This window comes from Oryzias melastigma, linkage group LG9, assembly GCF_002922805.2.
Source record: "Oryzias melastigma strain HK-1 linkage group LG9, ASM292280v2, whole genome shotgun sequence".
In the NCBI taxonomy this organism is placed as follows: Eukaryota; Metazoa; Chordata; class Actinopteri; order Beloniformes; family Adrianichthyidae; genus Oryzias; species Oryzias melastigma.
This window is the reverse complement of record NC_050520.1, coordinates 18,902,216-18,923,298: the sequence shown is the minus strand read 5'-3', so window position 1 is coordinate 18,923,298 and position 21,083 is coordinate 18,902,216. Positions and strand designations below refer to the sequence as shown.

Below are 21,083 nucleotides of genomic sequence, written 5' to 3'. Positions count from 1 at the left end.
AGTAGGTTCTGTGAGACATTGCTGACTGGGTGATGACGTTTTTCCATCATTTAACCGGAGAGTTATCGACATGGAGCGATCCAGATATCATCTTCCAATGCAATACCAAACATTACCTTCCTCTTGCAGTTTCTCGTTCTGTTTAGTTTTTTTACGTTAAATTTTGTTTTCTGGGAATTACTTTAGTTTCTCGATCTTACATATTTGTTTTGCTTTTTTAACTGTGGGTGTGATCTTACAAATGTTTTTGGAGCAAATGATTAGTTGATTTGCACTTCAGGGCCACCGTAGGTTAAGCTTTATTTAAAAAAGAATTACGATATTACTTGAAATAAAAGAGTTTGGGCTATCCTTTTGGTTAGATTGTGCAACGGTCTCGAATATATGGCAAGCCGATTCATCATTAAATAAATATCCTTGATATCAGGCTGTTTTAAGCCCAACTAGTAATGGTAAAAGCACAACTAGTTCACTAGTTAACTAGTGAGCTTTACAGGAGCCTTACTAGTGAACTTGTAGGAAATGTACATGTGACTAGTTCACTAGTGGCCTTCTGAGAGTGTCACTAGTTAACTAGAAAGCAAAAATATGGTCCACTAGTAAACTAGTGCAAATTTTTAGACATTACTAGTTAACTAGTAAGCCAAAACATGTTCCACTAGTGAACTAGTTGTGCTTTTGCCATTACTAGTTGGCCTTAAAACAGCCTGACATCAAGGATATCTATTTAATGATGAATCGGCTTGCCATAACGGTCTGAAATGCCAGATTAAAACTTTCTGAGACCACATTTTAGTGGTTAATTCCTCTTAACTGAGGTCTTGTAACTACCTTTATGTGTTCCTCCTATCACAACTTAACAGACAGTAGCTGCATCATTCATGCACTAAGAAGCTGACCATGTTACTTGACTTTGCATATTTTATGGTTCTTGTAAATATACCTTTTGTGAGGCAACGTTTTCATCAGTACATTGTTTCACTCACCCCTTCCTCGGTTGGATGGTAGTAAGCCACTAAGGTGAAGATGATCATGGTGATGAGGTAGGAAACCACGCTGATGTAAAAAGTGACGGCTGCAAACTTCTGCCATTTGGCTCTCAGCAGCTCATTGATGGGCTCCACCGCCAGCATCTCATGGCGGTTCTAAAATAAAATGAAAAAAAAAAAGATTGATTTCAGGTCTTTTTTTTTTTTAAATGAGGACATTTTACTGCTACACTTCGGCTACCTCATTGCGACTGTTGTAGACGAGGATTTCCAGCACAGACGGTTCCTCTCCACATGTTTCCAGTGAGGACAGGTCATAGAGTGAGGAGTACACTGGACCATACGCCCAGTCCTTAAACTTACGTGAAAGATGACGAACTTCTTCATCTTTGATCTCACGTCTTATGATGTGTTGAAAAACCTAAAGGGAAAAATTAAGGAATTTGACTTGTTTATATTAACAAAATGTTTGTAATATTAAAGCTCATACCCCTATTTTGCCAAGTTTTGCCGCCATCATAAGTGGAGTCAGGCCATCGTTGTTGGCGACTGTCTCCAGATTGGAGTCAGGGTAGAGCTTGGTACACTTAATTAGCAGCAGGTCGTACATCTTTGTAAGAAAACGAGTGTTGTCCTTGGTGTTGTCTGCAATGTGCACTAATGCATGCAGCGCTGTATTTCCACGTGAATCCTGGCGCCGGAGGTCGGCCTTCTTGTGAGGATTCTCTGTCAGGTAGTGCACGACGTCGGGCTGGTTAGTGCACGCAGCCAGTGAAAGGGGCAGCTCACCTGAGGGGGGAGAGGCCTTGCATTTGAGATCACAGAGCACGGCAAGTTCTTTGGATTAAAAACAAACAAATCAACAGGAGAGTTCATCTGCAGCTTTTTACAAAGCACGCTCTCCATGGATCAAAGATCCGCCTTAAATGCCTGCCATGAAAGCAGCACAATTAGCAGTTGTTTAATGGAAGGGCGCAATGGGGCCAGAGTGCCAAAAGCAGCTGCTGGAAAGAGCCGTTGCTATGGGTGACAGATTACTTTGTCACCTTCCATGGTAACGCTCCTCTTCATGGATTTGCACGGGTGCATGCAGAGTTAGCTTGAGCTGAAATCCCATTACCATCAGCCCTGCCAGGATCCTGTTCATCTCACCACAGCAAATTACTCGCACTGTGCCCGGACATCATAGGGCTTAGAAATGACAACGACACTAAGTGAAAAAAGTAAAGATTTATTTATGAAGATATGACTCTTAATATTTAAAACAGGATCAGTCTTCACACAAATGTATGGTGGCCTTGAAGTGCAAATTACATCAACAAATCACTAAATGCAAAAGATCATCATTAAAAAAGCAAAACGATTAATAAAATGATAACTTTACATCCTAAGAATCAGCACAAAATTCCAGAAACCAAAACAATTCCAGAAGAACAAATTGAAATGAAAATTTAATATTTTGATTAAAAAAAGTAATTTCCTGAAATCAAAATCAAATGTTAAAAAACAAAACATAGTAAGAAACTGGTAAAAGTAGGTACAATGGGACAATGCTGTTGCTGAAGTTATTTGGTAGGAAGCAATCCTGGATATCATCATCCATGGTGCCTTTAATTTACAGTTTTTTCTTTGTCTAATTTTTTTACATTTCATTTTATTCCTGGAAATTCTCTTTATTTAACTACCGTAAATATATATATATTTTTTTTTACAAAATTGGGAAAGCTAGGTACTATGGGACATCACTGATTGGATGATGATGTGTGCCAATAATTTCAACCAAAATATACTTATTTGACTGGATATGCTTCCAGTTAACTATAAAACTTTTATAAGTATGTGAACATTGAGGATGCATTTGAAAAAACTAGAATATCAAAACTCATATATCATCATCCAATCAGTAATGTCTCATAGTTCTTACCTTATTCGTTTTTTTTTGTGATTCGTTTTTAAACATTTCAGTTTGGAAATTACTTTGTTTTCTATAATGTTTAACTTTTATTTCATTGCATTTGTGTTTTGATTCCTGGAATTTTCTCTTGATTTTTAAAATGTGATGTTGCTGTAGTGATTTGCACTTCAGGCACATTTAAAACTAAATAAAACCAAATTTATATATCATTTTTTTTAAGTAGAAGACAATTATCTGAATAATTTTATGCCACAAATATCACCGAAATATTTTAATCACTTACAAACACTCGCTTGTTAGTAGACTAATTTGAGCTGTGGCAAAAGCAGCCACCAGAGGGCAGCATTGGGCTTAAACCATCAGCTCCAAATGTCTCCCTCTCTTCGGGTCACAGAGGCTCTACCCATCCGCAGAGGATGTTTACTTTTCCAAACTACAGAACACAGACACCTTTCACTGAGCTGAACATACTTCTTAAATAAATAACTGTCTTCTCTTTTCATGTGTTCTGGCGCATTTCAGATGACTCTTTCTACTAGAATTCTTGAATGGGTTGAATTATAAGGTGGAGTTAGCAGAACCCTGAATTTACTGAAAGTAAAAAGGTGGTGGCTAATGCCACTTCCCTTCGCTCCGGCAGTAGCAGCAACAAATTCCATGCTGTAATTATTTAATGTTGGCAGCGGTTTTTCAAAGTACAGATGTCAGATTGTGTTGTGAGAGTGGAAACTTAAAGGCAGACAGTGAAGTCATACACGTAAACCACATCATCATTCATGCATAAGGCAGAAAGTAACAGCTGTCTGAAATTCAGAATTATAATTATGGAATTATGAGTGCATAAAAGTTTAAGACTTTGACATTGTACTGATTTTGCACTGTTTTCTAGTTTTCTTTACCAAAGTAGAAGTAACCGCCCTCGTCTTTTGGCTGGAAGAAGCGCCCCCTTGCCTGGGCGTGGACGTCTGCCCCCTTCTCCATCAGCAGTTCCACATAATGCCGACAGCGCCGCTCGATGGCAATGTGGAGCGCCGTCTGACCTGGCAACGCAACACAAGGGAGTTACAGGACGCCAAACTTCTGCTTTGTGTTGAGCAAAACCTGAAACCAGATCTGTGGTCTGACATTACGAAACTGAAGCACACGGATTGATTAAGTTGACAGCAAAGTTGATGCAATAACTGTGAGGCAATTTATGAGCTAGACTGTTCTGTGCTGTGAAATACACAGTTCAGAACCATCAGGTGTTGTACAGTAGGGATTCTTTTGTTTTAACAAACTGATTTGTGAAGTTAAAACACGACCCCCAACATTTTATTAAAAATTAAATACATTGTTTGAGAATACTTTTGGTTAGACTTCCTCCCGTTTCACAATAAATCACAGCTTTCAAACAAGCGGAGCCTGGATATGCTCATTTACAGGGAGTGGACATGCATTTGTAAATGCATTCCTTTTTCCACGGTTGGAGCTTCCTCTTGCAGGCTGGCCAGCAGACAGAAGCTCTAATAAAAGATAAGTATTTGCCAGCTTCACTGGCAGATAACAGGGTAGCTGCCCTAAAACCACTTAAATTTCAATAAACCCCAAATAACCTTTAAGTGTTCTGTCAGGATTATTTAATACCTCTGTAGTAGACGTCCCTGAAGGGCGTGTTAATGAACTCTCTGAGGTTTCCCGTATTCTCTGCGATGTCCACCAGCAGTGGGATGGTGTTGTTCCGACCTCCGTAAAGGTTCAGCAGGGCTTTAGGCAGACAGGTCTTACCGGTGGAGGGTTCTGTTTAACACATGAGATACAAACAAATGTTAATAGGGTGCAGACTAGCAGAACGGCTTAACTGCTCATAAGCCCCGCCCACAAATGAAGATCAACTGCTGTTACTGTTTTTCTAGAAGGTTGCTGATACAGGTCAGGGATGCTGGCGGTTGCCAAGGTCACCCTCTGCTGTACTTCAAGACCTGAATGTCTTCCTCTCACATGTCAGTAAACAGTTATCTACATTCTCGGTGCCAGCTATGTGATATTTGAAGCTAGGGATCAGTGCTGCCAGATGTTTCCCTGAATGTGAATACTCTTTGGTCTCATCTTTACACCCCTTACAGCTACAAGTGAAGTCTCACTTTAACTGAAAAGTCACTTGTCGGTCAAGTTTGCTTTGATGTTAAGGAATTAGCGAGAGGAGGAGAAGACCCTGCACTGACCTCCTGCTCATTGGTGTTGAGCAACACCAGCTCTATTCTGGTAGAATAACTTTTCATTAATGTATTTTTTCTCACTGTGAGGTAAATTAGCTTTACGTTTAATCAAAAGGTGGTAAATGAATGGGAAGGACGTGGTTGCAGACAAGATGGCACCTGATGTTATTGACCAGAAGCAGAAATTGCACAACTTACCCTAAACGTCACTCAAAAGTGTTCAGAAAATTTTAAATCTTATCTATGAGGCATGCCACTTTAAATAAAGCGTTTTCTCTAGGAATATGGGGGTATTTCCATTCTCAGTCGAGGGCTTCCAGGTCTGGACATAGACGTCTGCAGCCAGGTCCTTTTGAAATGAATTAAAAATGTAATTAAATTATTGGAGAAAAACAGAGTTTTCTAATATATATTTAAGACACTATATGTTAAATAGGTAGTTTAGCTGAAATATCTTAAGTATGGGGCTCTATTTAACCATAAAACCATTCATATCACTTTTGATACACATTTTAGAAACCCGTATCAAATTAGCATCAGTCTACCCTGTAGTTCATCATCATTCCACTAGGGGCAGTAGAAGAGGGTTTCCTGTTAGTTTAAAAATGGCTGCTATCATGAAATCTAAAACAACACTTTTGGCCTAAAATATTTTGGTAGTTTTAAAAACTTTATGGTGAGAATGACTCATTAATTGTTATACCTTTTTCAAGCAACTACTTGCTGTATTGAAAAAATGCAAATTTAGTTGAAAATGAATTCTTTATAATACAGTTAAACCATGATAGAAATATGTTGATCAAACGTGAGACTGTGAGTAAATTAGGTGATTTTTTCCTGAACACTCATGTCAAAAAATTTTTATCATAAAAATGAACATTGTTGTGACCAAATATTACCCAACGTATAAAAATTGATATTGTCTAATTTGTATGTGGATTTCATTGAAGGGTTTAAAAAAAACATCTTAATTGCAAAAAAAAAACCCTTAAATTTGCTGTCATTTTTTATGTGGTGGGCTTTATAGGGTTAACTCCCCCACGGTTTCTGCAGTTTGCTGTGATTTTTCTCTCCTTTCCGCTATGAGCCTAAAAAGACTTCTTCAACACAACAAAACTGTCTCAGAAGAAGGACTAAAGTTCACATCATTTCATATTTTTCCTTTTGACAGAAATTCACAGGTTCAATTTGGCTTCTACTTCCAAACTGAGACTGGGTCAGAGTTGGGCACTTTTGAAAGAAGCAGCACAAAATGTTGGGCTCATTTGGATCTTCAAGGTATTTTTCTTTTTTGGGAGTTATTACAGACCCACCTCTAAACTCCTCATCAGTTAACCTCTTCTCGTGAACTTGCAGGTACTCCAACAGGCCCTCCAGGTCCCCTGGGTCTCCTCGTGACACACAGTCAAACAGCAGAAAGCGGTTGAATATTTTCATGACTTTTGGCGGGTCTGGGTTTGGAACGCTGTCACAGGAGGTTTCAGTTTTTCTACATGGAGGCAGAAAAAATTATTTCAGACTATTTGCCCTATTTTTATTAACACTTCAAGAAAAGATGAAAAAGCAGAACTGAGATGATAAATGTGCGTTGACAAAAGAAGATGAAGTAATTAGATGCAGGATACACAGACAATCTTTTGTGCAAACATCAGCACCACTGCTGCTTTGATCAATGAGCGTCTGTGTATGCGGCAGGTAGAGCAGCCAGGAAACGCAGCAACCTAAACATGACCTAAATGGCTGCAGGGACCAACAACATGCTCTCTGTCAGGTCAGGGAATGGGCTGAAAGGAGGTAGAGGAGGAGCCAACACTGTGCATGTGTGAGACTGCCGTGTCTAGAAAGCTCCACAAAATTCATGTTTTCATGACATATTTTTTTCCAAACAAGCAAGGTTACCCTTGGAAAAAAGAGGAGACAAGTTTCAACTGTAATGAAGAAAATGAGCAAAAAGAAGAGAGCTTCTTCTCACCCTCTTGGAAGCTTTTTGCGGCGTTTCTTCTGGTTACTCGCATTTCCATAGGTGCCATAGTCAAATAGTGAGTCCATGGGAGCTTTCTTAGGGGCTGGAACAACGTTTGATTCATACATGGAGGCCTCAAACAGGTCTATTGGGTGGGAAATGCCCTTTCTAAAAGCACCCTGAAACTTCATCCTCAGGTTCTGCCTGCTGTCTGCTGAGTTGGCGGGCTGGGCCGGCTCCACGGCTGACTCCTGACTGGTGTCCTGAGCGGACTGGGAGCCATCCTCACTTTCAAATAGTTGTGAGAGCTCTGACAGAGGGAAAGCAGCTTCCCCCTCAGCCGGAGCAGCTTCTCCATCCTTACTGTCCTCCGAGACGGTAGCTGCAGCAGAACCAAGAGTGTCTGTTCTTGAAAAGGCAAGATGGCACCTTCTGAGGAGAGCAGAACGGCCCTGAAAGGGTGAAGCAAACTTTTCTGAATACAATGCATTTCTTTTAGGTGGTCAGAGGAAAAAAACATCTTGCCTAACTAGAAAAACAAGTCCAACTGACCAACAAGTCCCGAATGAGAAAATCAAATAAATGCGTCATTGTTGACATGTCAACATTTGTGTTTAATCTAAATGTTGAATCAAAGAGGGAACATTTAAAACATAATAGAAAAACAATTTCCCAATATTTTTTTTAAAAATGAATAGGCATACATTTTAAAGAAAAGCATCTGACAATGACATGTAGATTTTCTGTACCTCATTCATCCTTTTATTTACAAAACGCTGGTCAAACTCCTCTTCAGGGGAAACTGGGAGTGAAGCTGGAACATTCAAGCTCTCTGTGGAAAACAGGAGACACTGTTTTAGCAAGTCCTGACAATACAAATGTACACACAAGGCCATGTAATAGTACTGATGAAGTTCTAACAAGCCTTAAAACCCCACTCTGATCATCTATTGTAAAGGTGTTCCCAAAGTTTCTTTTGATTATGATTTTGCCGCTTTTTTGGTGTCTTTTTCTAGAACATTGTTTCTGCACAGCGACGTTAGTTCAACAGATATTCGCCTGGGAGTTTGTAGCTCAGAGTAAGCCTGCCCTGACTACCCATCATACCTTTGTGTACACGCTTTCCTGCTATCTTCCACCCCCTATAATGCCAACCTGACAATACTGGTGGAACAAAAACAGCGAGCAATACCGGAGCCATCCAGACATACAGTTTTGATCCAGATGCCCGGTCGGATGAGGAAAACGATAACGTACATGCAAGAGAGCATCTGAATTAAGCAGAGCAGGGAGCTTGTTTTTTAGAACCTAGTGTCTAGAACCTAGACTCGCTTGTTTTTGTGGGTATGGGAGGGGGTGCTGTCGACATTTTTACTCAGAAATACGTGAATGGATCAAAATACTGTTTTGATGTTTATAGAGAGGAATTAACAGTATAACACACTTGAACGCTCAAAAAGTTTATTTTTCATGGTAAGGCCTGTTTAATTAACTAACATGAGCATCTATTGGTCAGAATGTTTTTAGGTTGTCACTACAACACAGTAGCCAAAAATTAATAAATAAATAAAAGATGAATAAGAGAAACCTAAAATTATCATGAATGTTTCTCAACACTAAAATGTCACCTAAACACTGAACCGCTACTTCACATCCTGATGATTATTATCAATTTTCTCTATACTTCCGTAACCTTTCCGCTCTCCTAGGCTTGTTTACATTGAAAGTGGGGTCATCTGGACCCTACAAGACAGTGCGCTGAACTTTTTTTTATCATTGATTTTTGAGTTTCACTAATCTCCATGGCAGACATAAAATCCTGTCCACCTTTGTCATGGAAGTAATCACATATCAAAATATGGTTGGAGTCATCTGGGCTCCAAAGATAGCAGAAGGGAAGATAAGCAAACTTCCTTTGGAACCAGTCAATCCTGCCTTCAACTGTTTGACCCGACAACCTGGACGGATGGGGCCGTGCCCTGGAGGAAATATGGGGGAGCTGGGGGTCTCAGGAAAGGAAGAGGAGTGAGTCACAGTGCCGTGTAGCCCAGGGGATTATCATGCCTTCACACATCAGCAGGCATCCGACAGAGAAACAAGGGAGGAGAAAAATAACAGAGGCCACCCTTGATAAACTATTATAACAAACTAAATAGAAAAAATACAGAATGTGTTCACACTGATTTAAGGAAATACAGAAAACACTGAAGTCAGTGTGGATTCTTGAAAAGGAGATCAACAGTTAATGTGAGGGGAAGTATCGAAAGTGAATGTATATTTCTCTAATGATGGAGTTCCTAATGTGACCTTATTCAGAGGAGAGAGGAAGCGGCTTTCATGACATCCCAAAAATATATAGTTAACACAAATAAAATAAAGAAAATGTATATATTAACAAGCAAATATTGTTAAAGTAATATTACCCAACAAACTCCACAAACTTAAGATTTTATTTTATTCTTGCCTTCAGCATCTCAGACTTGTATCAGTTTAATATATATATATATATATAGCAAATAATTAAAACAGCATCAGAGTACTTACTCTCCTGTAAACACTTGATTCATGACTTCCAAAACTTGATGTTTTCCCTCTCAGTTTTTAATCCTCTCTCTCGTGCCGTCTGCTCACGCGCTCCCAGACTGACTTTTCGGCTTCAGTTTGACTCGAGCTGAAAGTGAAATCACTGAAAGTTTCATGCGTCTACCATCAGAACAACGAACGCCTTCAACTGATTCTGGGTGGGACAAAAACTCAAGCTGAGCACCACCTTGGCTGCAGGACAGGAGGAGCAACACGGAAGTGTGACCTGCAGTACCGCATGTAGCCGCTAGAGTCTGACAGACTCTTTCCATGAAAACTCTTACTCTTTCCTAGAAAAAGAAAAACAAGTTTCTGCAATAAACATAGCTTGAAAAACCGTCAGGGAGGGGGGTTCATACACTGAAAAAAGGAAGAATGCTTTTACATGTATGTTGTCTGTAAAGCACTTTCCCATGCTGAGTAAAAGGGAAGAATAAAGGTGAAAAGTGAAGAGCCCCCACTCAACAAACACTGCCGAGGGGGTGGAAAAAAACAAACTTTTCACCCATTCACACTTGAAGAATGTTTGCTAGACATCTGTAAGGAGATCAGGGTGTGGCAGAAATGCAACAAAAGTGTCTCCCCACACAAATCCAAACTAACTGTTTTGATTTGTACTTTCATTCTGTTAAATTTCTTCTTTAATCCTGGATTATTTTTTGTTTTGTTTTGTTTGTTTTATTTTTACTTGAATTCATTGTTGGACCTCCAAGGGCCAGAAACATGTTCCAAAAAGTTTGCTCAACAAGCTCAGAGCTTCTCCATGAGTTCCAAGAGATTTTTTTTCTGAATTTTACTGGAGCTACTTCCTTCATTTCAATTTGTATCAAATGTTTCCACCTGGTGTCTGTTTCAATCCCCACAGCTGCTCCTGGTTTATAATTAGTTTTCACTCACTCTCCATCAGTACCTGATTTAGAGTTTTTTTTAACATGTTCTTGTTGCATTTTCTCGTGATGGAGGACATCTATAAGGAAAACTAAGACTCAAATTTAATTTCTTGTGCCATCAGCCATAAAACCATTAGTAAAGGAAGGAGAAATTTAATTTCTGAGTAGACCTATTTTTTTAATCAAACTGTAAATAAGGAGTAGATGAAAAAATACCTGTATCAGTGGCGTAGACTCTACATTCGGTGGGCCACAAGCTCTCTGCTCCATTCGCACTTACAGACAAATGTGTACGTGTACGTCTTTGTTTCCCTCATTTGAACTGGCATATAGCTTAAAACCATACAGCTGGATAGCTCCAATATTGCTTGCCATTTTTGTTGCATTGCCAATGTTAGGCTGAGGTTGTGAGGGGCTGGAAACTAGCAAGAAAACATGTAAACCAAGGGATGATGGGTAGTCACGACAGGTTTACTCTGAGCCAGTAGTCCCACCCACAACTTAGAGGCTAATTTCTAATAAACTACTACTGCTCTGCACAACTTTTTTAAAAAGACAGCATAATCATTATTAAAAGACCACTTAGAAAACATTTACAACTGATCAAAAGACTGTTTTTGTCTGAACATGATCCAACATGGCTCAGGACGCCAGGCTTCATACTTTTGTTTGTGAGTACAGAAGAACTCTTATTGCACAGCAGTTCTGGTTACCATTAAATACACATTAAGACATTCTTCTGAAGTGTCTAAAATAAAAAAAAATATAATCAAAAAGACTGGCCTACTCACTTTAGTATTGATTATAAAGCAACTGTCAGATTCCTGTCAAATAATCATTAGAAATGTGGAATTAATAGACTTTCCATCTGCTAATTCAGCTTTTCATGTTTTTCTTATCTGTCACCAACAACAAAAGCCAGTAACTGGAAAAACAGACTAGGAAATGATCATGTTGGAGCCTCAGTGTTTACTGATCGCTCCAGTCTTTCCCAAGAGATCAAAAGTTCCAAACACTATCACTTTATCCAGGACACTAGATGTCAGCATCCCTCAAGGCTCAAGATTGAAGATTCATAGTGCTTATCGTCAAATGCAACGTCGAAGCCAAGTTGTCAGTGCAATGAAACTTCTACTTCACTGTCTATGTTGTACACCAACAAATACACAAAAATGCAAGTCAAAAATCTAACAAGTAAAAAAAACTTGCATGAAATGAGTCCTGTCAGCTGTTCAGAAGTCTGCTAGCTGCCTTGTCGAAAGAGTTTTGTTGTTTTGCATATCACATTCCTGTACCTCCAGCCTGAGGGCAGCAGTGTGAACAGTTCTTGTTGTGGGTGGAGGCAGTTCATCTGTGGTAGATACTCTGCAGAGAGGGGAGTGATGTCCTAGTGATCCTCTCGGTGGTCTTAGCCACTCTCTGCAGGCGACTGCAGTCTGCAACAATGGTGTTGTCATACAATGCCGTGATGTAACTGGTTACAGTGCTCTCAACCACACAGCTGTACAAGTGGCTTGGACAACTAAACTTCATCACCCCTTATTGGTCTCAATTGCAAGAGAAATATGGAAGTGATCCTTGCAAAATATCACAATAATTACGTTTAAGTTAAAGAGTTGAACATGTTAGGCTAAAAGGAAAGGCTAGGGAGAAAAAAAATTAACATTAGCTTGGAGATGTTGAAGACTAAATCCACCACAAGATGGCGATAACAGAAAACCCAACCAGTCATGTTATCCTCCGAGCATGTATTGGTTTGGCCAGGAGACACTTTTTATGATTGTCTGAAAAAGGAATGCAGATTTCAATAATTATAAAAAAGAAAAGAAAGAACCATGAGAAAAGTTAAGACATTTTCCTTCAAATACATTTTATTGCAGACTGTGAACCCATGAGGTGTATGTTTGACTTTGCACAACCATTAAAGCTACAAAACAGATGGAAGTAAAACATTAAGGACACAAAGGAAAAAAAAACAGGGATCATTTCGCAGGCTATTTCAACAGATGGTTAGAATCAAAGTTTAGAAAAGCTAAATGAGTGAATGGTCATCATGTTGTCAAAAAAATGAACAATTGTGAGAACAATCTGTGTTTTTTAAACTGCATTTTCAAAAAGAGATTGTTGTCCTTTTATTCTGAAGACATAAGAGATGAAAATAAAGTGCGCAAAACCTAGCTGTAAACCTGAGATAATACACAGCAAAATGGCTTCTCGTTTAAAAAAATACTTTTAATCAAGCTTATGTTTGATTTGATCTCTTTAATATTGCTATGTAGATGCTTGTGTTGTGTTTTATCCTGTGTTGCAAGTTTAAACCCTATTTTGGTGAGATTTTTAAACATTTAAACAACCGCTTGTACTTTGTTTCTTAAGGTGCCTTAAGTTAAAAAAATGCTGTAAATAAATGTAATTAATTCAGCTAAACTCCAATAAAGAAATACAATTGTTTCAAATCTAAGCAAAGGGGTAAAAAACTGTAACTTCTTTGAGTCTAAAAATAAAAGATTGATATTAAAACTTGCACACAGATGAAAGTGCACAAACACAATGTGAAATGTGGTTATTAGACGTCACGCTGAAGTGACATGAAGAGATCTTGATTGTAAAATACCACAGAATGTGAAGTATTTTGATAACAAAACAGCTGGAAAGTGGAAAGAGGAGAACTCTGCTGTCACACCTTATAGTCAAGATCCGCATTCATCCTACTATATATATCATACACTGCATCAATGTTGGCAGAAAAATTGATGAGGAATTTCCTGATTTTTTCCAGGCATTCTTCCTCCTTTACATCCCGGCCCTTGGAAAGAGCCTTCAGGAAATCTGACTTATAGGGAGCAGCATAAAGAGCGGCCTAAAATAAAAAAAGTCACATTTAGTTAACATTTAAAAAATACAATATTTCAGAGAAAATGTAATCTGAAATCACCTTGAAGAGCTGCTGCACAAACCAGCCGTGGTATCTTTTAAGAGCCACATCATATCCTTTGGTGATATTGACTCGCATGAGGTTAGGGTTGCTTTGGTCCTTTTCTCCGTCCACCAGACTCTGAAGAAAGATCTGGATGAATTTAAGAGATCTGTTGAAGATAGCACAAGCTCGGTCATAAAAATATAGATAATGTATAAAATATAGGTTTGAAAAGGTGACTCAAACCTTTTCAGCCACATGAGTGCCAGGGTAGCCCCAACCCTGGGCCATTCACTTCCACACATTTCTTTCTCAGCTTCCAAAAGCTGCTGGAGCGTCTTGTATCTTCCTGGATTGGTATCATAGACTGCCTTGATTTTCTGTCGAACAAAACATGCAACTGTGAATGTACAGTAGATCTTAAACCCATTGAATGAATTCAAACTCAAACGATACTCACAGTGATGTTGCCAATTAAATCAACTTTGATAGGTGCAAAAATGGTCGGGCCGAGGCAGTCTGTTGGACAAAGTTCACAGAAAGAGAATAATTTAAAAAGAAAAGAGGCTTTGACACAAACATGCATACATTTTCAAAATGTTCTGATGTCCCTAAATAATTAAAAAGTATGACAGCAAAGTTAACTTTTGACGTAGAACCATTTAGCCCAAGTATACAATAATAATCAAACTTTTGTAAATCCAAAAATAACTTAAAACTTTCTGTGAATTGTATGTATTTTCTTTCTCAGCCTTATTAGCCTCAAACTTTGATCAAAACTTTTTCACAACAGCCTCTGATAAGTCCTTGAGAGTCCATCCATTTCCTAAACGTTATTGGTCTGTTTGCCATGGAAATATGTATGAGCTTGTTATGTTTTTATAGAAAAATAGAAAATTCAGAGATATTAATGTCATTATTTGAACTATATTGTTGAGGGAAAAAGAAATAAAGAATGACAGCATTGGTGATGGGGAGGCTGTTGGTCTAAAAGACAAGATGAGGTGATAAGAGTGCTGTACACAAAGTCCCAATTAGTAGCTGGTTGACCCGCTGACACACAGAACAGCTTTGAGCCCCTGAGCTGTTAATGGAAACTACTCATGACCAGGTCCCCTCTTTTGTGCTCGTATGATGCATTGCCGCAACAATGATGGCAACCTATCGTGTTTCAGACGACCTTAGCCTATATGATTCTCCCTACAGCTACTCGTTTCTTCGTGAGACAAAAAGCTTTTGAAATAAAACCTGTCAGTTAATTACACCGAACCCAAAAAATCTTTGGTGAGATCACATGACATCAAATTAGTCGCTTTTGCACAGCCTCAACTGTTAGCATGCATACAATACCCGAGACAACTCATTAAGAGCCAACAAGCTTGATGGCTTACAGAAAAGTTGCATTAAAAGTTTCTGGGTCAAGAATACAAAGGCGACAAGGAGGTAAGCATTTATTAGCAGCTTAAGACTTAGCTGACCCAAGGGTTTCACATGGCAGAGTCAATAGATGGACTTTGGCATATTAATACAGAATGAAGTTGCACAAAGATGCCCTGGAGCACCATGCCACTGGTGAATGGGCAAAGGGAATCCAACACCATACTAATCAGTTTTCACAACTTAAAATCCAGGCCAGTGGATTAAATTATGCATGCTAAAGGATTGTGGACAACGTGATGGAGAGAAATACGATCCAAAAAAGATTATATTTTGGAAGGAAGTGCATTGTATTGCATTGCTTTTCTTTAATTGTTGCAGTTTAGACACTTGCAAAAACTTAATCTAATTTATATATTTAGGTATTAAATCTTTTTGCTTTTTAAGAAGCAAAAAGATTACAACATGTACTATATCATGTACTTTCATATATTTTATAAGGTAAATATATTCAATTCCCACCTTCCTGTGCTTATTTTCATATGAACAGTGTCTGTTCAATAGTCAAAAATTGGAGAATTCAATCACAAAAATTCCTGTTATACTATTAATGTGCAGAAAATCTGTTTTTTTTTACTTGCAGTCACTGAAATCCAAAGCTTTCTGCATGAATTTTAAAGCAGACGTTCCTAATGGATCACTACAATATCACACTGAGTAGACAAACTTCACTTACCAAAGAATAGTGGAAGGTATGACACAGCATCCAGAAACGGTCTTGTTTCCACCTGTCTGTCAGCTGACAGCTGCCTGAACTGGTGCTCCATCAACAGGGCCATCTCTTTGGTGTGGACGCACTGTTAACTCTGAAATGAAAGCAACTGGCTGTCAAACCCTGCAGCCAAGATTCTCTGTGACATCAAGAGGAGGAGAACACACACAAAACTACCACCCCAACACACCCACATGCACACACACATACACACACAAACAAAAGTCACCCATTTACCTGAGGTCATGGAAGGACATCCAGCTCGTATGAGCACGTCGTTAAAAAAATAAAAAACTCCAGGCCAAAGTCACTTGTCGAGTAAAAAGGCAGATAAACGATGCTCGCACAAAAGTTCAGTGGAAACAAAACACGGACATCTGGCATCCCTTATCAGCCGACCTGGTTTACCTCCTTTAATTACACCTCCTGCTTTGCTGACAGCTAATGGAAATTTAGACATTTCTGTTGCAGCCATAGACTTCTTCTTTCAAGGATTTTCTGTGTTTGTTTGACTCTGACAAAAAATAACACTGAATACTTTAACAGTTAAAACAGTTACTACAAATGTTTACCATGGGGGTAATTATATATTGAACTTTTAATATTAAATTGTATGAATGTGTCTGATTTCAACAAGACTTGTTTCCCAAAGAAATAGGACTAGCCTCTGTGTTTTCAGTATGATTTACATCCTTTTCTTTTCTTGTAAATGCTAAAGCCACAAGGAAATACACGGTTTCCTTCTTTTACAAAGGTTTAGTTAAACTAGCAATTTAGTTACACAAATATTTTGAGATTAAGGAACTTTAATTGTAATTTTTAATGGACTGGTTTTGTTCGGAGTTTATCTGGTATTTTTAATATTTTTGTGCTTAAAAATGATAAATACAAAATGTAAAAACCAAAAAGGGAAAAACACAATTGGTTTGAAACATAAAGCATAAGGTTTTGGAATTTGTCTTTTTATGTTTTCACTAGTGATAGAAATATATCTTCTTCAGTTTTTCTGTTGAACTAACATGAAAAATGTATTTGAAGAGCACTGATCTCACTTATTTTTTAAATTAACTAATTACACAAAAATGTATAGTACTGCTTAGAGTAATACTACTAAAACAGCTATTTAGAAGCGCACTAACCGTTTATTTGCTAGAGCGCTTTCGCGATTTCCCCTTGTGGACTATTTTGATCTTTACTTGATGCCGTAGTGTGGGAGTAACTAGGAAGTGAAGCGGTAACTATGGAAAACGACAGCAGAGACAATTCAAAAATTACAATTAAGGTATGTTTCCCATTTATTAACTGCTCAGTATTTACTCTGTTTATATTAATAAACGTCACCAGAAGAAAAAAAAACACATTTTGCATCGTCAATCTAAGTTTATACTAAAGCAGCTACGATAAACTGAAGAGAAAAGGCTTTTGTGTCCGTTGATTGTTGATTTCATGCTTGTATGACTCCATGTATGTAGTTTAGATTTAACTGTGTTAACATAACAAAACATTTAATTACTCTTTTTATTCTTTTTACCCTGACAGTAATTCGCATGCATGGCCCTTCCGACATTTTCGACCCATCTGTCCAGTCGGTCCCGGCTGGTGGCCGATCAGTTGGCCCGGAGGCGGGAGCAGGAGGCGCGGTGGCGGCAGCAGTGGGAGCTGCATGCTCGGTACTTCAGAGAGCAAAACATCCACAGCCAGAGGCAGACGGCGTGGGGCTCCCGGAGCTCCTTCCATCAGAGGTAAACCCTTTGTTTGGATCAGGAGCACAGACTACACAGAGGGGTCTTCATGGCATTTTTACTGGACTCACCATTGTGGGCCCCAGGGCCTGCAGTGTGACTACAGAGAGGCTGTTTACATGACCACATAAAGCAGAAACTTATAAATGTTTATACATTTTATCAGATTTTTTTTAGTTTGTTGGATGAAGGAGCTTAACACTCAAAGTCTATGTTGTTTATTTATCTAATTTAACAAACTACTATTAAAAACAACTTCGTCAAAGCTGTGACTATGAAGTCCCAAGCTACTTCACTGCCATTTTTCTACAAGTATGTTTGTAATATTTTACAATTAGAGAATAGAAAAAAAATCTGATAACAATGAAATCATCAGGAATAAATATCTGATTAAAAGCATCATATTATGAGTCGTTTTCATAATAACTTTAATAATCGGATAACTTAAAAGGTATGATTTGCCATTTATAGGCCAAAATACAAATAAAAACTAACCGTTTTCCTCCCAATTCTTTGTCAGTATGTCAGCATACCATAATCAGAGACTGAAAGAGGAAAAGAAGGCCAATCTGGAACAACGCAGGGATCGGCTCAGGGCCATGCTTCAAGAGGAGCGAGACCAGCTGGAGGCGGAGCTCCGGGCCCTGGTTCCTGACAGGAGCACGCAGACAAGTCGGCTGGTGCAGAAAACTGAAGAGCTGCGTAAAGCAAGAGAGGAGAGAAAGAAAAAGGTGATGCTGTTTCGTTAGATGCATACCGAGTAGTAATAAAGATTGTATTGTCAATTTAGTCTTCTATAAAGAAATTGAATGTGCCCAACAGAATGCTGGAGTGTCTGAACTTCCTTATGTTGTTTTAGAACTGAACTTATGATTAACGTCTGTATTTATTTTGACTCAATTTGGTCACAAATCTTCAAAATATTTTTCCTATGTGTTTGAAAAATGATTTACTTTCATTTTCACTGACAGAACCCCTTTTTTTGTTCCTAGGTGGCACAGGAGCTGCTGAAGGAACACTGGAGGAAAAACACTCCAGAACTGAGAGAGGTAGGCAGGCGAGTTTAAACCACTGATGCAAAAGTCACCAGAAAAAAAGGCTCTTAAAGTCAGACTGGTGATCAATGGCTTCAAAGTATCAAATGAACATCTTGGATATCTAGAGCCTTATCAACTGGAGAAACCAGAGACGTTTTGTCCAGATTTCCACTTAATCTTTAAACTCTAAAGCAATTATAGAGGTACGCCTATGAGACTCTCTGTTAACTTGAGTCTAGTGTTTGTTTGTTTGTTTTTTTTTGGAGAAAAAAAAATCTGGAATTTCATCCGGTGGAGCTCGAGTTTAGTTGGATCTCTCTTGTGGATGTGTTACCACACTTACTCTGTCTGCAGGTTGAGTCAGCGTTGCATAAAGATTATGTTGTCAGCCGGTGGCAGGAGCAGATATCTGAGAAGAAACAGGTAGGTCAAACCTCACTGCTGTAGGTCACATTTACTGTTTACTGCAGCGTTTTTCAAACCGAAGAAACTTGCAAGAAACTGCAAGTCAGTCAAGTTAAAGGAAAAAAGTAGCAGTCAGTAAATCCGCTCTCATCCTTTGACAAGAGCAGGTATTCTGTAACGTGCATTTTTAATGAATCACTGCTCATGTGTGTTCTGTGAGCACAGTATCAACTCTGATATCTGTTTTGGTTAATCACATCAACGGCATGAATTATTAAAGAGGTTTAGACATGTGCTGCAAGTGACAGCTCTCATTAAAAATTGCAGAAAGAAGTGACGGAGCAGGAGGAGAAGAGACGCTTTGAAAACGAGTACGAGAGGAGCAGAAGGGAGGCTCTGCAGAGGATGAAGCAGGCGGAGGAGAAAAAGAAAGAGGAGGAACGAAAGACGGCAGAGGAGCTTCGCAAACAGATGGAGGAGCTCTACCTGAGAGAAGAAGAGGTATTTGGATTGTCTGTAAAGATATTTGTGATTTTTAGAATCTAGAGGTAAAACTCAGCTCTGTTGTAGGCCACACGTCTCAAAAAGGAGCAGGACGCTCTGCTACTCCAGCAGTGGGAGCTGGAGAGGATGGAGGAAGAGAGGAGGAAGATGGAAGAAAGGCAGAAAAAGACTGAAATGAGGTAAATAAAGATAAAACAGACAACTAATCACAAGCCATGTCATTTATTTTGTTCAAATAATTGCTTTGGGTCCCTACAGACATTTCTTGATTCGTCAATATCGAGCTCAGATGAAGAGGAGAGCCCAGCAAGTTCAAGAGGAGCTGGTAAATCTCCTTCACAGTGCGGTGTAAATCTGAAAATATCATCCACCTTTTTATGTGGTTTTCCTTACTTTATTTTTTGTGTCAAGGAGGCAGACCGTAAGATCCTGGCTGCTTTGCTGGAGGGGGAGCAGGAGGATGTGAAGCTGGAGACGGTACGGAGGGAGCGAGCGGTTGCTGATGCTGCCTGGATGAAACGTGTGATTGAAGAGCAGCTGAAGCTGGAACGGCAGAGGGAGGCGGAGTTTGAAACCCTTCACAGGTGAGCCTCATCCTGCAGAGACTCACATGAATTTGTATTTTATATGTAAACCAACACAACCTTGGGAATTTCAGAGAGGAGGCCCAACGTGTTTGGGAGAGGCGGGAGGCTCAATGGGAGAAGGAGAGGAAAGCCAGAGAGCGGCTCATGCGGGAGGTTAGTCTGGAACAGTTTTGCGAAGTAGAAAGGAGTTTTCACATTTAAATAAATACAAGATGTAATTCTCGATCAGGTGCTTGTGGGGAGACAGCAACAGCTGGAGCTGAAAATGCAGAAGAACAGAGAGGCCCAGGAGGAATCCTTGAAAAGACGAGAGGAGTTGATCCAGGAATTGGAGCTGGAGAGGGAGCTGAGGCGGCAGGAGAAGGAGAAAGAAGATGGTCGTCGGACAGCAAGGGCAAACGAGCTAAAAGCTCAGGTTGGAGATAAGTTTATGGCTTGTGCTTTTTAAATAAGAAAATCCTAAACCTGTTTGTTCATTCAAGATGGAACAGCACCAAGAAGACCAGCTGGAGGAGCAGCACCTGATGGAGCAGGAGGAGGAGGAGCACAGAAAGACCCTTCAAATCCAAGAGGAGGAGCTGAGGCTGGAGATGGAGAGAGTGGCTGAGAAAGGCTACCAGGAGAAGGTAAATATTTTAAATTATACTCATCCAGAGGTCAGCTTTTGCTCTTTAATCTTGAAACATATTTAAAACTTTTCCTCAGATCCACAGCAGGCCACGGTCAGCTTGGACATGAACCCTCAAGACTCCACCCTCTTTAGGATTTCCTTGTGTCTACATATGGCTGCGGTTAGACATTATAACATTGCTAATTGCCTATTGAATAGGTCTAAAGTCTTTCAGAAGTATTTATAGAATTGTTTCTTTTGCAGATGCTCAGAGATGGCACAAATAAAAAAATAGCTTTAAAGGAGGGAAATGTTTTAAAACTCCAGCAAACATTTAAGCTGTCAGATCATTTCAGTCTGTCCTCATGCGTTTGTTTGTACTCAGAGAGCAAAAACCACAAACCTGTGCCTTTTTTTAGGGTGACATGAGTTATTGGAGAGTGAAGTAAGCTTTGATTTTATCTTTTTTTATGTGGGCCTGATGCCATCACTGAAAAAACGTTTGATTTTGTACATGTTTTAGTTTTTTTCTGAATTTGTATTTTTTTTTAAATAAAACTGCTTAAATTAAATTATGTGCAAACATCTGATTTA

General features: G+C 39.1%; 3 protein-coding genes across 6 annotated transcripts in view; 1 reads left to right on the top strand and 2 right to left on the bottom strand.

Annotated features, from left to right (window-relative positions):
• Nucleotides 1-11,598, bottom strand: part of trpv4 (transient receptor potential cation channel, subfamily V, member 4) — a 16,276-nt gene extending 4,678 nt beyond the window's left edge. Inside the window, exons 1-10 of one of the 2 annotated variants that reach the window (XM_036213565.1) lie at nucleotides 9,836-11,598; nucleotides 9,610-9,751; nucleotides 7,815-7,897; nucleotides 7,075-7,517; nucleotides 6,416-6,591; nucleotides 4,531-4,683; nucleotides 3,804-3,944; nucleotides 1,480-1,778; nucleotides 1,231-1,410; nucleotides 987-1,145 (exon numbers count right to left, since the gene is read on the bottom strand). In XM_036213565.1, the coding sequence (XP_036069458.1) occupies nucleotides 987-1,145; nucleotides 1,231-1,410; nucleotides 1,480-1,778; nucleotides 3,804-3,944; nucleotides 4,531-4,683; nucleotides 6,416-6,591; nucleotides 7,075-7,517; nucleotides 7,815-7,823 (1,560 nt within the window). In that variant the 5' untranslated portion in view covers nucleotides 7,824-7,897; nucleotides 9,610-9,751; nucleotides 9,836-11,598. The remainder of the gene's footprint in view (nucleotides 1-986; nucleotides 1,146-1,230; nucleotides 1,411-1,479; nucleotides 1,779-3,803; nucleotides 3,945-4,530; nucleotides 4,684-6,415; nucleotides 6,592-7,074; nucleotides 7,518-7,814; nucleotides 7,898-9,609; nucleotides 9,752-9,835) is intronic. The other variant, XM_024276350.2, reaches the window with a different exon arrangement.
• Nucleotides 11,599-12,391: 793 nt separating this feature from the next.
• On the bottom strand, nucleotides 12,392-16,794 carry gltpa (glycolipid transfer protein a). 2 transcript variants are annotated; one of them, XM_036213570.1, is made up of 6 exons: nucleotides 16,744-16,794; nucleotides 15,569-15,696; nucleotides 13,916-13,974; nucleotides 13,702-13,835; nucleotides 13,474-13,624; nucleotides 12,392-13,398 (listed from the first exon to the last, which is right to left on the bottom strand). In XM_036213570.1, exons 2-6 carry the CDS (start codon nucleotides 15,669-15,671, stop codon nucleotides 13,216-13,218), a joined length of 630 nt encoding a protein of 209 aa, XP_036069463.1. In that variant the 5' UTR covers nucleotides 15,672-15,696; nucleotides 16,744-16,794; the 3' UTR covers nucleotides 12,392-13,215. The 2 variants fall into 2 exon arrangements, with proteins under 2 accessions (XP_036069463.1, XP_024131823.1); XM_024276055.2 differs by lacking the exon at nucleotides 16,744-16,794 and adding an exon at nucleotides 15,842-16,261.
• LOC112148746 (trichoplein, keratin filament binding) lies at nucleotides 16,788-21,061 on the top strand. Of its 2 annotated transcripts, XR_002919684.2 has the most exons (14): nucleotides 16,788-16,886; nucleotides 17,144-17,346; nucleotides 17,867-18,077; nucleotides 18,339-18,395; nucleotides 18,738-18,806; nucleotides 19,116-19,289; nucleotides 19,359-19,471; nucleotides 19,551-19,617; nucleotides 19,704-19,876; nucleotides 19,951-20,032; nucleotides 20,109-20,294; nucleotides 20,362-20,505; nucleotides 20,585-20,670; nucleotides 20,754-21,061. XR_002919684.2 is itself a non-coding variant. In XM_024276056.2 (13 exons), exons 2-13 carry the CDS (start codon nucleotides 17,156-17,158, stop codon nucleotides 20,615-20,617), a joined length of 1,500 nt encoding a protein of 499 aa, XP_024131824.1. In that variant the 5' UTR covers nucleotides 16,788-16,886; nucleotides 17,144-17,155; the 3' UTR covers nucleotides 20,618-21,061. The 2 variants fall into 2 exon arrangements, 1 of the variants encoding a protein (XP_024131824.1); XM_024276056.2 differs by having other exon boundaries at nucleotides 20,585-21,061.
• The last annotated feature ends 22 nt before the right edge of the window (nucleotides 21,062-21,083 follow it).

Excerpts from the sequence above, each read along its gene's own strand:
- LOC112148746 (XM_024276056.2), top strand. The coding sequence starts at position 17,156 with ATGGCCCTTCCGACATTTTCGACCCATCTGTCCAGTCGGTCCCGGCTG. Across the intron at positions 17,347-17,866 it reads CGGAGCTCCTTCCATCAGAG|TATGTCAGCATACCATAATC; the intron begins GTAAACCCTTTG and ends ATTCTTTGTCAG. Across the intron at positions 20,033-20,108 it reads GAGAGCGGCTCATGCGGGAG|GTGCTTGTGGGGAGACAGCA; the intron begins GTTAGTCTGGAA and ends ATTCTCGATCAG.
- gltpa (XM_036213570.1), bottom strand. The coding sequence starts at position 15,671 with ATGGCCCTGTTGATGGAGCACCAGTTCAGGCAGCTGTCAGCTGACAGA. Across the intron at positions 13,975-15,568 it reads ATACCTTCCACTATTCTTTG|ACTGCCTCGGCCCGACCATT; the intron begins GTAAGTGAAGTT and ends TTTGTCCAACAG. Across the intron at positions 13,625-13,701 it reads GCACTCATGTGGCTGAAAAG|ATCTCTTAAATTCATCCAGA; the intron begins GTTTGAGTCACC and ends TATCTTCAACAG.